Source organism: Eretmochelys imbricata, chromosome 6 (genome assembly GCF_965152235.1).
Source record: "Eretmochelys imbricata isolate rEreImb1 chromosome 6, rEreImb1.hap1, whole genome shotgun sequence".
NCBI classification, from domain to species: domain Eukaryota; kingdom Metazoa; phylum Chordata; order Testudines; family Cheloniidae; genus Eretmochelys; species Eretmochelys imbricata.
Window position 1 is genome coordinate 82,950,718 of NC_135577.1, and position 16,778 is coordinate 82,967,495.

General features: G+C 41.6%; 1 protein-coding gene across 5 annotated transcripts in view; it reads left to right on the forward strand.

Annotated features, from left to right (window-relative positions):
* The first annotated feature begins 1,433 nt into the window (after window positions 1–1,433).
* The window catches only part of SCFD1 (sec1 family domain containing 1), a 142,257-nt gene continuing 126,912 nt past the window's right edge, over window positions 1,434–16,778 (forward strand). For 4 of the 5 annotated variants that reach the window (XR_013346388.1, XR_013346387.1, XM_077818974.1 and 1 more), the window contains exons 1-7: window positions 1,434–1,520; window positions 6,872–6,942; window positions 8,485–8,573; window positions 9,355–9,445; window positions 10,641–10,763; window positions 12,462–12,549; window positions 15,582–15,671. Coding sequence is in view for 3 of the 5 variants with exons in the window: in XM_077818974.1 (XP_077675100.1) it covers window positions 1,490–1,520; window positions 6,872–6,942; window positions 8,485–8,573; window positions 9,355–9,445; window positions 10,641–10,763; window positions 12,462–12,549; window positions 15,582–15,671 (583 nt within the window). In the remaining 2 variants the exon portion in view is untranslated. Of the gene's footprint in view, window positions 1,521–1,572; window positions 1,711–6,871; window positions 6,943–8,484; window positions 8,574–9,354; window positions 9,446–10,640; window positions 10,764–12,461; window positions 12,550–15,581; window positions 15,672–16,778 lie in introns of those variants that run through there. The other variant, XM_077818976.1, reaches the window with a different exon arrangement.

The window sequence follows — 16,778 nt, forward strand, 5'->3', positions numbered from 1 at the left end:
GTAGATACGCTGGAGGGTAGGGATAGGATACAGAGGGACCTAGACAAATTAGAGGATTGGGCCAAAAGCAATCTGATGAGGTTCAACAAGGACAAGTGCAGAGTCCTGCACTTAAGACGGAAGAATCCCGTGCACTGCTACAGACTAGGGACCGAATGGCTAGGCAGCAGTTCTGCAGAAAAGGACCTAGGGGTTACAGTGGACGAGAAGCTGGATATGAGTCAATAGTGTGCCCTTGTTGCCAAGAAGGCCAGTGGCATTTTGGGATGTATAAGTAGGGGCACTGCTAGCAGATCGAGGGACGTGATCGTTCCCTTCTATTCGACACTGGTGAGGCCTCATCTGGAGTATTGTGTCCAGTTTTGGGCCCCACACTACAAGAAGGATGTGGAAACATTGGAAAGAGTCCAGTGGAGAGCAACACAAATGATTAGGGGACTGGAACACATGACTTATGAGGAGAGGCTGAGGGAACTGGGATTGTTTAGTCTGCAGAAGAGAAGACTGAGGGGGGATTTGATAGCTGCTTTCAACTACCTGAAAGGGGGTTCCAAAGAGGATGGATCTAGACTGTTCTCCATGGTAGCTGGTGACAGAACAAGGAGTAATGGTCTCAAGTTGCAGTGGGGGAGGTTTAGATTGGATATTAGGAAAAACTTTTTCACTAAGAGGGTGGTGAAACACTGGAATGCGTTACCTAGGGAGGTGGTGGAATCTCCTTTGTTAGATATTTTTAAGGTCAGGCATGATAAAGTCCTGGCTGGGTTGATTTAGTTGGGGATTGGTCCTGCATTGAGCAGGGGGTTGGACTGGATGACCTCTTGAGGTCCCTTCCAACCCTGATATTCTATGAGTCTATGAGAATTCTGGTTGCAGAATCAAAGACAGGAAGAGGCGGTACTTAAGATGTGTTCCCCTAACCGCTTTCCTTTTGTCCATGGTGTGTCTTATCCTCTTCCTACGCGATCCTAGGCTATGTTTCCCTATACATGCTATTGTCCCTAAATTTACTGCTCCCCCCTAACCAGGATGGAGTACTGCACCCTGGAACTGGTAATTTCTATTCATGACTTCATTTCACACCGGTTCCTACACTATCCGCCTTTACTCAAGAGGTGCAGGCTGGCATGCGAGGCTCTCCGCTCTATGCTGAGGGCAGCAGGCGCGATTTCTTTTCATTAGAATACGCGGGTCCGGGCTCGGAGCCAGGACGCCTTATAGCGGGCAGCTCTCCGCGTCTGGGAGGTGAAACAAACAAGTCCCCCGCACGCGGGCTGTGGGTCGGCCCCCTCAGGCGCCTCCCCCGGCTCAGCTCCCCATCTCCACCCCGCCACCCTGACCAGAGCTCAGGGGCGTGGCCAGCCGGTGAGGGCGGGGCCAGGCGGAGGTCACTGAGGCTCCGCCCCCTCCCGACCCGCTTCCGAGTGCGGCGGCGCGCCACGTCGCTTGCCTGGTGCGTACGCGGAGGTGGGCGGGGCTGGCCGTGAAGATGGCGGCCGGTATTCGGGAGAAGCAGACGGGTGAGGCGCTTTCCCTTCTAGCCCCTGCCGGGCACCCAAGGGCTCGGCCTAGGGCCGTGGCCTTTCCCGTCTGGCGGCGCGAGCAGGGGACGTGTGGACCCCGCCCGGCCGGTAGCCGTGGCTGGGGGAGCGGGGGATTCGCACACCCCTCCCGCGGGCGAAGGGGTGGCAGCGCGGGGCCCGCCCCCAGGTGCGTGTGTTTTTTTAGGTGGGGCTGTGAAGCCTGGCGCCCCCCGGGGGGCCGCTGCCCTGCCAGCTGTGTAACGCTGGCTTCGGGGGGGGGAGTCTCTCGCCTGACCTCGCCCAGGGGTCCCCGCTACCGCCCCTCTGCTGTCCGCCGCCTGCTCAGTTCCCGTTACCCCAGCGCACCACGGAGCTCGGCCTCTCCCAGATCCGCTGTCCCAAGAGTGGCCTCAACTCTGCCAGCTCGGTGGTACTGTTAGTTCCCAGCGAGTAGGGCGGATGGAAATGGTTGAGAATGAGCTTTCCTGGACTGTTAATGTGACAGAAGAAGACTATATTGCATATTGCAGAGACTTTTCTGAAATAGAAATAAAATCATAACTGCATAGAGCCACGGGCACCAAAATTGCCGGGCTTTGGTCTTGCTGTTGCAGACTAAGCCCTGGTCTACACTGGTGGGGGGATTGATCTAAGTTATGCAACTTCAACTACGTAAATAGCGTAGCTGAATCGACATATCTTAGGTTGACTTACTTCATGTCCTCACGGCGCAGGGTTGACTGCCTCCACTCCCATGTCGACTCTGCCTCTCTCGGTGGTGGAGTACAGGAGGCGACAGCAGAGCGATCTATCGGGGATAAATTTATTGCATCCACACTAGACGCGATAAATCGATCCCCGATAGATCAATCACTACCGATCTGGCGGGTAGTGTAGACGTATCCTTACCGTGGTGTCTTCACCCACAGTGAGTCGAGTGCTGCCACTCTCCTGTCAACTCCGCCTGCGCCTCTTGCGGAGCTGGAGTACAGGAGTCGATCGGAGAGCGCTCGGGGGTCAATTTATCGCATCAGTACTAGACCCGATAAATCGATCCCTACTGGATCGATCGCTGCCTACATGATCAATGTCAGGTGACCAGACAGCAAGTGTGAAAAATCTGGGTCGGGGTAATAGGCGCCCATATAAGACACGGCCCCAAATATCGAGACTGTCCCTATAAAATAGGGACATCTGGTCACCCTAGTGAGATGACACAAATTATGGGAAAGAAGGTGATTAGTAGGTTACGTTTGCTGTCTCTGGAAACAATTTCTCTTTGTTGTGATTATATGTGACCGGAGCTAGGGTGACCAGACAGCAAATGTGAAAAATTGGGACAGGGAGTGTGTGTGTGGGGGGGTGGTAATAGGAGCTTATATAAGAAAAAGACTCAAAAATCGGGACTGTCCCTATAAAATCAGGACATCTGGTCACCCTAACCGGAGCAGACATAAAATATGATTTGAAGACAGAAGAACACATCTTTCTTACGTGACTTTGCTGTTAGGATTAAACAAAAGACATAGGAGGCATGAGAGTCAAGGAGGTAGAAACTAGGATGGATTTGACTCTTAAAACTAGGGTGAACATTAGAGGGGACTACTATTGATAATAGGGCTAATTAATCAACCTTTTCTTAGGCCTAGGCTACACTAGGGGAGGGGTTCGAACTAAGATACGCAACTTCAGCTGCGCAAAGTCGAAGTATCTTAGTTTGATTTACCTGGCCGTCCTCACGGCAGCGAGTCAACCGCAGCAACTCCCTGTCGGCTCCGCTTATTCCTCCTGTTGAGGTGGAGTACAGGCGTCGATTCAGGGATAGATCACTACCGGCTGATCCGGTGGGTAGTGAAGACGTAGCCTTAGACATTAATGTCTCTGAGATGTACCTCTTCTACACTTTACCCTTGTGCATTTTCCTTTTTTCTGGTCTTAATTCGTCAACAAGACTTTTTAGTCAATTTTCATTCTGTAACTTTTCAAAACTGAGCAGCAGTAATAATACTGAAGTTTCAATCATCCGTTGTCATTTAGCCATATATATAAATGAGGGAAACTTGAATGAGTAATCCAGCTTTGTGGAGCCTTGAGCCATCTGTTGGAGCATACTGTTAGAATGGGAAGCATATTGCATCATAATACTGTTTATTTCTTTTCCTTGCTTGTGGTTTCACCAAAACCTTGGTTCATCTTCTGGTCATCTCTTATCTTGACTATTGCAATAATTGCTTTTCAGGCGTCTTGGACTCACGTTGTGCCCTGCAAGTTTATTCAACACATTGTTTCTAAAACAGGGGCGGGCAAACTTTTTAACCTGAGGGCCACATTGGGTTTCGGAAATTGTATGGAGGGCCGGTTAGGGGAGGCTGTGGCAGGCTGTGCCCTCACCTCCTATCTGCCCCCACTTGCTTCTCACCTCCTGGTGACCCCCCCCAGGACTCCTGCCCCATCCAACCCCCCCTGTTCCTCAGGACCCCTGCCACAATCCACTCCGCCCTCCCTGTCCCCTGAGTGCCCCCGGAACCCTTACCCCTGACTGCGCCCTACTGCCCCATCCAACCCCCCCTCCTTCCTGACTGCCCCCCCCCCGGGACCCCTGCCTGCTATCCAACCCCCCCCGCCCCCTTACCATGCAGCACAGAGCCCCAGTGGCTGGCAGTGCTACAGCCACACCGCCCAGAGTGTTGCCTGGCTGCCCAGAGCATTGCGCTGGTGTAGTGTAGTAAATTGCTCTCTGTAATTGCTATCAGTAGCACATTCCTACGTGGAGCAGTTTAATACACTACACCGGCAGCATGGCACACTGAGGCTGTGGGGGAGGAGGAACAGTGGGGGAGGGGCGGGGGGCTAGCCTCCTGGGCCAGGAGCTCAGGGGCTGGGCAGGAGGGTCCCGCGGGCCGTAGTTTGCCCACCTCTGTTCTAAAATCATCTTCCTTGTTTTCTGTGTTAACCATCTCAACCTACTTCTTGAGTTCCTGTATAAGCTACAGTATCTCCTTCAGTCCTTGTTATTCCCTTTCTGTGCCTTAATCTCATCTTCTCTATTTTATCTCTTCAACCAGTACTTAGTCTTTGCAATAATAGTGCAGTTTGATATTCCTTTAATTTCCTTAAACTACAAGCAATTCCATCCTTCGATGCTACCCTTTATCTAGTTATCCTTGATCCTTTCTTCTGTACAACCACCTCCTCCTCCTTCCACATTTATCCTTATTACTCATTTATTTCAGTCGCTATCACTAAACTCCACTTTTTCTTCTGTTCTGGGCACAATCCATGAATCCTCTAACTTATTTTAAAAGTCCAGATCAACTAAAAAAGATACATCAGAGTATGAGTACACTTTATGAATTTTGACTGATGTAATCTTCATCTCCCAGTATTGCTGCCTACTGTTTGATATTTCACAATGTGGTCAGTCTTAATTTAGATTGTAGACTCCTCAGAGCAGTTATCTGTAACGTATTAATAGGGCCCTATTAAATTCAGGGTCCATTCTGGTCAATTTCGTGGCCATAGGATTTGAAAATTAGTCAATTTCATGTTTTCAGATGTTTACATCTGAAATTTCTTGGTGTTGTGTGTAGGTTCTGACCCATTTCTTGGTGGTGTGTGCAGGTTGTGGGACGGGGGGGATGTTGCAAAGCTGTTGTAGGGGGGCTCATGGGATTACCACTCTCACTTCTGCGCTGCTTTCAGAGCTGGGATCTGAAGGCAGCATCCTCGGAACTTCCTGCAGCCACAGGAGGTTCCTGGAGGTGGGTCTTATTTCTCCTGTGCTGCTGGGAGCCTAGCCCGGGGCTCCTGGCTGATAGTCCTAGCCAGGGTGGGGAGGGACAGACTTATTCTTCCCCTGCATGGCCACTCTCGTGGGGAGATCAGACCCATATCCAGCAACCTGTGGCTGCAGGAAGCTCTGGGGCTGCTGAGGTGGTAATATTTTTTTTTTTTTTTTTTCTGTCCACATGTTTATATGGCTCCACCAGAAAAGGTAAAAAGAGTGCCTCTGCCCACATAATTTTCAGCATTCTTTTCGTATTTTCAGATTTATTTTAGCATACACTTGTTGGAATGACATATCATATATTAAAATGTGATTTGTTGCTTGAGTCAAAAATTAAGCATTTTTCAATAGATAAATGTATTTTAATTCTAAACTTTAGTAATTTATGACTATCTTCTTTCCTTTGGCTATCTAATCTTCCATCTCCTAAAATCCATTCACAGTATTTAACTTGCTCACCACCAGTGAATTCCAGACTGCATGCTTTGTGAAATATTTCCTTTTTATTAGTTCTGAGTTTACCTCCCATAACTTAACCATTACTACTTTTTCTTTAAAGGTGCACACACTAGAATGTGCACTTTTCAATATGTCAGTGCCCACCATCTGTTTATGAGTTACTATAGTCTGCCTTGATTGTCTTAAGAAACTTTTTGGCCATTATGTTTTGTGTTCTTTCTGCTATAGGAAATGCTAGAAAGGTAACTTTCCTTGTTAAAAGATTCAAACTTGCTAAGAGATTGGGGAAGTCATAGATCTAATGGACAGAGCTGAGCTGAGTTGTGTGACCTCTTCTGGCACCTGTTCTTATTAACAAAATTCTCATTTGGCTACAATTTGTTCCAGTGATAGGAAGAAGAGATTCTGTCTTCAGGTTTAAAGACTTTTTCCTTTCTGTCAGCAATAGTTAGTTGAACTTCATAAATTCATGTTGAGATCTATTGTTCTTGACTTAACTCAAAGATTATATGGCTGGTGATGGGACACTTGATGGGGAGGTCTCTGAGGTACTACAGAGAATTCTTTCCCAGGTGTCTTTCTGGTAGGTCTTGCTCGTGCGCTCAAGGTCTAACTGATTGCCGTATCTGGGGTTTGGAAGGAATTTTCCCCCAGTTCAGATTGGCAGATACCCTTGAGGGTTTTTTTGTTTGTTTGTTTGTTTTTGTTTTTGCCTTCCTCTGCAGCATAGGGGTATGGGTCACTTCCAGGTTTAAATTAGTGTAAATGGTGGATTCTCTGTAAGTGGAAGTTTTTAAATCATGATTTGAGGACTTCAGTAACTCAGCCAGGAGTGGGTGGGTGAGGTTCTGTGGCCTGTAATGTACAGGAGGTCATACTAGATGATCATGATGGTCCTTTATGACCTTAAAGTCTGTAAGTCTATGGAAAAAAGGAATTTAAAATTGTCTTCTTGCTTTGGATCTTTGGAAAAAACCAATACTGAACTAACTCACAAAAGCATCTTTTGTCCTTGGAAACATATTTGGTCTCAACGGTTATCAAGGAAAAAAGTAAAACTAACATAATAGTAATTTGATGTTTTGATCTCACTATTTTTCAGTGGCTTTGAAGCGTATGTTGAATTTTAATGTTCCTCCTATTAAAAACAGCACAGGAGAACCTGTATGGAAGGTAAGAGAAACTACTTGACTTACTCTAAAAGGCAACCTTACAGCATGTCCAAAAGTTTAGATTATCAGTTTTTAACCAATTGGAGGTAAAAATCTGGCAACCGTAAGGTAGAATCAGACCAAGTGTTTCTGGTATATTATAGTAGTAACCCACAATTTCTGACAATTTGTCATGTTTTGAGAAAATTAACATTTTATAGGCACTTTATCTTTCCATTGGGCTGATGCTTTTTTAATTATTAAAATAGTTTAATTTCTTTACATTAGAAAACAAACTATAGTATTGGAGCAAAAGAATAGAATTGGGGATGAGGTAGTAACAAATCATTGAAGGTGTATAAGTTTCCTTTTAAAAAGTTTTAGTTTTAATCTAGATGCTTGGTTGCGTACAGTTTGATTACTTTCACCAATTATCTTCTGAAAATTTGTCATGAAAAATTCACCTTTTTCAGGCCAAGTTTCCAATGACATACCTACAACTTAATTATGATGTGATGCATTTAGCCATTGTGCACAGGAAATACTGAACACCCATAGGAGACTGCGTAATTATGCCTAGCCCAGAGGTTCTCAAACTGGGGCTTAGGACCCCCAAGGGGGTCACAAGGTTATTACATGGGGGGTCATAAGCGCTCAACCTTCACCCCAAACCCTGCTTTGCCTCCAGCATTTATAGTGGTATTAAATATATAAAAAGTGTTTTTAATTTGTAAGGGGGGGTCGAACTTAGAGGCTTGCTGTGTGAAAGGGGTCACCAGTAAAAAAGTTTCAGAGCCACTGGCCTAGTCTTTTCTCCTTTGTGTTGTCAATAGTGTTTGTTCTGTTCTTGTACTTAAATTCTTTTACTTTGTAAGGGTTTTTATCCTATGTATTGCACATTCTGGTTGATGGAAAAGATACATGTTTAAAAGTACAGCATCTTAAGGAAGCAATGCCAAACTGAAGTTCTAGGAAAACTTATTATATATTTTAAGTGAGAACCTGAGAAGAAACTAGTGGAAGAAACTTAGGACCTATTGGAGTCCAGTGGCAAAGACTCATTTGTAACATGGGGGTAAGCACTGGCAAAAATTCAGAATGAAATAGGTAGAAATGGGAAAGAGAAGGGAACTCAAAGGAAGAAACTGAATTTTTAAAGTAGTAAATCTAGGGCAAGCAGAGCCAAAGATTCCTTCATTACTATTTTTTCAATATGGCATTCTGGAATGATTTTAATTCCCCCCAAATGATATTTTCCTTCTCTTCTTCCACTCAGTCCTGTACCATCAGTTTTCTCTTTTTCAGGTCAGAGGAGTTGGCCTTTTTGTGATACTTGTGCACTTCACAATAATTACTTTTCTGGATGCAGAGCTTCTTGTTTGACTGACAAGAAGCACTGATTCTGGCAAGATTTCCCCATCTTTCTTTTTTGTCGCTCATTTGTTTTTTTTTCTGCTTTATTTTCTCTTAGTAAACAGTAATGATAGGAATGGAAGAACTTACAAAATTTAATAAAATTTTCATATTAATAAATATTTTAACATTTTCATTCTGTGTTTTATAGGTTCTCATTTATGACAGATTTGGCCAAGATATCATCTCTCCTTTGCTGTCAGTGAAAGAGCTGAGAGACATGGGCATCACCTTGCATCTGTGAGTACTTTGTGCGTACATTTGTTAGTTATATCTGTTTACTTATTCTTCAGACCATGTATCAAAGACTCCAGTTGTTTATATTCTTAAAAAATCACATACAAAGTCTATTGAATCAGTACAAAGAGTCCAAAGGCGCTTTTAAAAATTTAACTGAAGATTCTGTTCTTACCCCTGCCCAAATCCAGTAGGAATACTGTGGCTAAAGGATGGGTAAAGTTATCAAACTAGTCAGAAGCATTTCCTACGCAGTGGAAGATGAGGGACTCCCTCTCAAATGAATAAATAAAAATAAAATAACCCAGTATTCTTCTTCAAGTATTTATCCACGTTGATCCAACTGTGAGTTTGCATGTTCGTGAGAGAGGATTTTTTTTTCAAGTGAATGTTGAGGATGTATGTGCATCCTATGTGCCCTTGCATTTCCTTCTGGCCCCCATAAAGGGCTGAATAGACCCAACCACCTCTCTGTTCCTTCTTACCCTTCATAACAGAGACAGAACTTAGCTATGTCTGCCTGCTATCCTGGAGCTCTCAACTGTTAATTTAGGGTTAGTGTTTGTCTAGCAAGTAATTTTTTTTTAATTTTTGAAATAATTGACCATTGTGTGTGTGGTGATATTGCTGAAATCAAGCTTCATAAGACATAAAGAGGAATTCTACAAAATTGGATCATCCTTATAAAACTAAACATTTTATTTTCTGATGTTCATAGTGTTAAATGAATAATAAGAGAAACAACAGTAATTGGAAAGTTAACTTAGTTTTGATTTTCCCTTAGGCTTTTGCATTCTGATCGAGATCCTATTCCAGATGTTCCAGCAGTATACTTTGTAATGCCAACAGAAGAAAATATTGACAGAATGTGCCAGGTAACTACTTTGCACACTTAATGTTTGAAATAGGAGTCCATAACTAATTCATATGAGATTGAGTGCATCTTTTATCAAATTTTAACATACTGAATGTATTAATCTATATTTGCCACAAAAAGAAATTCTGTTATAAAACTACTTCTGTATCCAGACTATAATTTGTGAAGCTGATGTTTCCCAGAACTTTAAGAGAGAGCAATAGCCAGGAGGGGCTATGTAGTTGTGGGAAGAGGGTGATTTGAACATAGGCATCCCTGCTGGTTGTGCTCCATGGTGTAGTCTGTATTTGGGTGGAATAGTAGAGATGTATGCACTGTTAAATAGCTTAAGTTTCATTTCCTTGCTTTTGATGTTTTGTGTTAGGTATGTTATGTGTCCAGTGTTGGAATTATTATTTATGAATATTAATAAGACAGGGCACCACCAGACATTACCCCATAAATTCCTTTATTAAGTCCAAAGGCCAGATGATAGTTGTGCGATTGCTTTAAATGTGCCTAAAAAACCGTAAATAATAAGCAATGTACTATACCCAATACAGTAACACACATCTGTAAGCATATGATCAATTATACTCACAGATAGACCAGACCAGAGAATAGTCCTTTCATCCTGTTTGTCTCAGCATGGTTGGAATGGTTCTGATAAAGAACCTTCAGATTCATGGCCCTTTGTATGCTTCAGCTAACTTGCTAGCTTGAGCAAAAACCCAGTCCTTCCTCCTCCCTTTCCTTCCTTACCTGCAGAACAATGGGAAAGTTTGTGCTTGCTTCTTTTCAGACCGTATTTCTTTGTTTTGTTACTGCAGCCTTTTATTTTATTAATTATTTTTTGAACCATGCATTCTTTGCACGTTACATTCTGGTCTTATAACTTCTTATTCTCACCAGCTTCCTTTATTTGATGATTAGGGCCTTTTCTGACATACCCGCAAATACATTATTTTCTTAACCAAACTTAAGATAACTTCTTTAATTTCACAACTATTCCTACATCTAGCAACCTCCAGTAATATACAATATAGTGTTTTTATGTATCAACAGTCAGCTGAGCACAACAGAATAATTTCATTTCAATGATAACTAGAACACTAGGTAATAAAGATTATTGAATTTTTAAGAAGTATCTTCATTTTTAGCTAGTTGCTCTGTAGTACCTATTGAGAGTAAAAGCTATTAATTTTTGCTTTCAGGATCTTCGAAATCAGCTTTATGAATCATATTATTTAAACTTTATTTCTGCCATTTCAAGAAGTAAACTGGAAGATATTGCAAATGCTGCTTTAGGGGCTAGTGCAGTAACACAAGTAGCGAAGGTAAGAAATTGTGCAGGCTATGATATTAAAGGACCTTCACTTTTAAAACTCTGCATTTTGTTAATGTTTCACAAAGCATTTAGTATTAAAATATTAATGAAATATAAATGTTCATTTCATTTGGGCTGACCTAATTCCATATATCCTTTTAGCTTCATTTTTCTGCTCCCAAACTGACATAAATAATTTGTGATTGCAATCTTTGTTGGAAATTGAGAATGTACAACTGGAATGGACAGACAATCCATGCACAAATTATATTTAAAATTATCCGCTAAATTATTAAAAAACGAGGAAACTTAGAGTAAAGATTGACATGCAGCAGACATATCAAAGATGTATATTTCTGAAGAAATCTCTTCATATTTCAGATCACATTATTCACTTTCTCTCCTCATTTTTATAGTTTACAATTGGGGAGAGAGGAGCGGTTACCAAATTTTTAATTCAGCTCAAACAAGAACTACTATTAAACTCTCATGGTCACATCCTCAGTTTGTGTAATTTGGTATATCTACATTGGCTTCAGTGCTCAGACATCTGTTTCTTCCCTTTTACGCATTACCCAGATATTTGTATTTTCCATTATTATTTTTCTGAACATATGAATAAACAAAAGGTGTTATACAGCACACTTATGATAGTGTTGAAATTATTTCATCGTTTTGTGAAGATGAACATCTTTCAACGCAGCCAGATTGAGTGCTAAACACCTCAACAAAAGGCAAAGTCTAATTTTTATATTCTAGCTTTTATTAGTAGATTAGTGCCCTAGAAACATTTAATATTTGTTTCTTCTTAATAGTTCTGAGCAGCACTCTCTAAGATATTTCAGCTGTAGTTGTATCTTATTCAGTTTCTTTATTTGAATGTCAGACCTTATAAATTATGCTGTAGTTACTATAGATAGATATCTGGTATTGTTCAGTTTCAGATTAAAGCTTAACAAGTCATGAATATATGTTTAAGACAAGACAGCTTCACACTTTATTCTTAGCATATTGTAATGATTGTCATCCTTAAGGCTAAGATTTTGTCACAGATATTTTTAGTTAAAGTCACGGACAGGTCACGGGCAGTAATGAAAAATTCATGGAAGCCCGTGACCTGTCCCTGACTTTTACTAAAACTATCCGTGACAAAATGGGGAGCCTGGGCAGCTGTGCATGGCTGGGAGCTCTAGGGGCCCCCATCACCCGTAGCATCTCAGAGCTCCAGGGTCCCCCTCTGCTGAGGGCTCTGAGCTGTGGGGGTTCCCCCTGCCACCGTCAGTGGCCAGGAGCTCTGGGATCCCTCCCAGGGAGGGTGGGAGCAGTGGAGGGTCCCTCCAGCCACCTGGGGCAGTAGGGCTACCCCACAGCTCCCTGCCTCCGCAGGTGACAGGGGACCCTGCTGGCGCTTTTTGGAAGTCACAGATTCCATGACCTCCGTGGCTAAATCGCAGTCTTAGTCATAAGAATTGCCATTCTGGGTCAGACCATTGGTCCATCTAGCCCAGTATCCAGTCTCCGATAGTCGCCAGTACCAGAGCTTCAGAGGAGTGTACAGAACCGGGCAGTTGGAGTGATCCTCCTCTGTCTTCCCCTTGCTTGTCAAAGATTTAGGGTCATCCCAAGCATAGGGTTGCATCCCTGGCCATCTTGGCTAATAGCCATTGGTGGAACTAAACTAATTCTTTTTTTGTCCCTTAATTTGTAGGTCTTTGATCAGTATCTCAATTTTATTACTTTGGAAGATGATATGTTTGTATTGTGTAATCAAAATAAGGAGCTCATCTCATATCGTGGTAGGTAAAATTTTATTTGTATAACATTTGTTACCATTGAATATCTAAAATGTAAGCTTACTCTGAAGTCAAAACAATATCTAATAATGATCTTAAATGAGTTCTGTTCTGTAATTGAGGATTTCCAATTTAGCAGATATATAAATCTAAAATCTTTTTCTGTTTTAAGGCCAGAGGAGGACTCTGTGATGAGTTAATCTGACTTCACAAGAATTTACTAGAAATGAGGTTCAAAACCATGCAGATACATGTTAATAGAATCTTAAAATCCAATGCCTTGACCACTTGGTTATTCTGATCTTGAGTGAAAATACAGTAACTCCTCGCTTAATGTTGCAGTTGTGTTCCTGAAAAATGCTACTTTAAGTGAAACAATGTTAAGTGAATTCAATTTCCCTATAAGAATTAATGTAAATAGTGGGGGTTCGGGTCCAAGGAAATTTTTTTCACCAGACAAAAGACTATATTTTATATATTTACACACACACAGTATAAGTTCTGAACAAACAATTTAATACTGTACACAGTAATGATGATTGTGAAGCTTGGTTGAGGTGGTGGAGTCAGAAGGTGGAACATTTCCCAGGGAATGCTTTACTGCTAAATTATGAACTAGCACTTGGCTGAGCCCTCAAAGGTTAACATGTTGTTAATGTAGCTTCACATTCTACAAGGCAGCACGAATGGGGGGAGGAGAGACAGAGACACACACCGTGTGAGAGAGAGAGAGAGAGACCCGTATTGCCTCTTTAAGTATGTTGATGCCACTCTAAGTACATTGCCTTTTAAAGTAGATCAGCAAGCTCCCTCCATCCTGAGCCCTGTCCTGTGTCCGTCGACACCCCACCCAACCCCGCTCTGTGGAAATGGGGTAAAGGAGTGGGGGGGGGGAGGGAACACCCTGACATTAGCACCCCTCTTTACCCTCCCCTCTCCCCACACAGCAAGCAGGAGGCTCCCGGGAGCAGCTCCAAGGCAGAGGGCAGGAGCAGCACACGGCAGTGAGGGGAGGGACAGCTGAGCTGCCCAGCCATTGATAGCCTGCTGGGCAGCTGCGATACAGGGAACTTAGGGGAGAGGGAGCTGGTAGGAGGGCTGCCCGTCCACCCTGGTTCCAAACCCCCACCAGGTAGCTCCAACGGGCTGCTCTTCCTGCAAGCAGTAGACAAAGCAGGCGGCTGCCAAACAACCTTATAAGGGAGCATTGCACAACTTTAAATGAGCATGTTCTCTAATTGATCAGCAATGAAACAACATTAACTGGAACAACTTTAAGTGAGGAGTTACTGTATATGTTTTTTTAGTGGCGGAAGAGTACTGTCTTAAACGTAAACATTTTTAAGAATATTGTACAGTTCTAAAAAAAAAAAAATTGAAATTAGTGCTCCAAATAGAAAAACCTACTACTATAGGTTTGTACACACTCACAGGGCTTATTTACACATGGAGTTATTCAGGAACGGGTATTCTTGAATAACTCCTTGTATAGACGTTCTTATTCCAGAATGTAGTGAGTTGGAACCAGAATAGAAATTGGCTAACAAGTCAGTCTTTAGAAAGAAAAGGAGTACTTATGGCACCTTAGAGACTAACAAATTTATTTGAGCATAAGCATGCATCCGATGAAGTGATGAGTTTCACTGTATTTTGCACTGAGTGCATCCGATGAAGTGAGCTGTAGCTCACGAAAGCTTATGCTCAAATAAATTGGTTAGTCTCTAAGGTGCCACAAGTACTCCTTTTCTTTTTGCGGATACAGACTAACATGGCTGCTACTCTGAAACCTGTCAGTTTTTAGAGTCACTCTTCATTAGTTTTGTACATGGGTGCATGCTGCATATTTATTCAAGTATTAGCCATGGAGAACATAACTTCTTGAACAGAAGCACCTAAAAATCTGAGGTGCAGATGTTTGATCCCTGCCTTTTTTATTTTACCAGCGATCTACTAAGGAGGCTGGGAGATCAGAGAGAGGATAGTTTTCTAATTATGACAGCAATTACCAGTCTTCTGAGCAATAACCAGTCATTAAATACTTTCCCCTATCAACTTGTTAGAATGGGTCCACCCAATTTTTTGCTTCCTTTCTAAACAAATTCATTTTTCAAAATTCAAATGCTGTAATATTCTGTAGATTTCAATTAAGATATGATGAACCTAGAGTAAACTAACTTCACAATCTTTTCCTGCCCCACCAAAAAGAAAAAAAAAATGTATACGTAACCAACTTAGGTTTGTTGTGTAAAATGATGATTGTTACCACGATGTCCTAAATAAACAGAAGTTGATAGCCAAGCTTGTCTAATACTGTTTTATTAGAATCAGAAATATTAGTTAAAGATAAAATGTATTACGCTACAGTAGAGCAGCTATAGGGAAGGTTTTACGCACACAAACTCTGTGTATCTCCCTATCTATATTATAAAATACTTTGGAATTATTCCTGGATCAGAAGATTTGCATGCAGGTTGTCATTGATAGCAAAATATTTTTTAAACCATTAATGGAGTAATTATTATATATGTTACAGATCATTGAGTTTGGAACTTTCTTAATATATAAAATAACATATTGTAATATCTGTACAGATACAGAATTTTTATTCTCTAGATAGCACAGTGTGTTCCACCTCAGGAAGCTGGTTTCCAAGTGGATGTTAGTCCAAAATCACCACACGCATTGTCTTGATTCTCCATCTCCACCCATAGCTGCGATAGTAATAGGGTAAGGTCAGGGCTGACATGTATTGTAAGATATGTGGAAGAAGATTGCACAGTGTTGGTTTTGCTTTAATCAGTAAAACTAATTTATTCTTCATGTTTTTCCATTATTCGTGACTTTAAAAAATTAATTGGGAACAGGAGTGGAAGCATTAAGTGGGGCCTTCATCACAGCTTTCTTACTTTGGTCACTTCTTCAGTGTTGATGACTGAGAGTCACTGCTTGGCTGCTGTAGGAGATTTCCTCACTGTGTTTTATATTAGTTTTAGACTGTAACTCCACTTTTTTTTCTTTATTTTACAATGTTTTAGCCATTAACAGACCAGATATAATGGACACTGAAATGGAGGCCATTATGGACACTGTGGTTGATAGTCTCTTCTGCTTTTTTGTTACACTTGGTAAGTTTACAAGTTCCGGTATATTTCTCAATGCGCTGTTCCTTCTAAGAGATCTGCATTTTTAATTACATATTGTAAGTCTCTAAACTTCCACATATGCAGCCTGTGAGAGGAAGTAGGGTCAATGCAAGACCCCTGGATTCTGTTTGATATGTAAGTTTTGGCCAGTCACTAGGCCTGGGTTTTGCTCTGAAAACACTGTTGAATAGGCAGTAATTCCCATTATAAGAGTGGAGTCTTAGTGTCTGAAAAATTTTGTCTTGAGATCCTTGGATGAAAGGTGCTATAGGAAGTGCAAGGTGTTAGTTTAATATTTTTCACTGAAAACTGGATATTCTTTTAACTCAAACTCATAGTTCACAACAACCTTTACCTTATTATTTCAGTCATGTCCTACACAGAGTCTGTGATTGTAAAGGTGATAGAAGAGGATTTCATAGTCTACTGTAGATTTTTAAAACTGTTTCTAAACCTCTCTGTTTGTCACAGTCATGACATCTGTAACACAAACCATGACTTTTAAGGTGGGCTTTTCAAAAGTGCTTATTGTTGGCATAAGTCTGCTGCTGTTTAAGTCAGTGGTAAAAATGCTCCTGCTTCAGTGCTTCATGCTGAAAACTTCTTAATTAGGAACAGAGCTGAGTGAATGCTGAATAATTTTGAAATTCCCACCCTTAATATTTTTCATAAAAGTTCATGGTCAGTAACACCATAACTAGCTTGGTCATGGAGTGTTTTTAATTTTATGAAAATATTAAATAATTCATATTGTAAAATAAAGGATATGTTGTTCCATTACGTCTCCTTTTCTTACAATAAAATTGCTGTCATTTTTTGCCATGACAAACAACCAATCTTGATGACAACCAACAAAATAAAATCTCTCTTATTCTGAGATTTTGAGAGATTGTCAGGGTTTTTGCTGATAAACAAGTTTTTGTTAGATAGCATACAAGATATTATCAATGTTTGTCATTAATGGTTGGATAACTGTCAGAGAAATTATTGAAAAGTGTACATGTCCATTTTAATAGCAACTAAGTGAGTAAAATTTAACATGCTTAAAATTATAAGCACTGAAGTGCTAATTGACAGCTCTCAGATTTA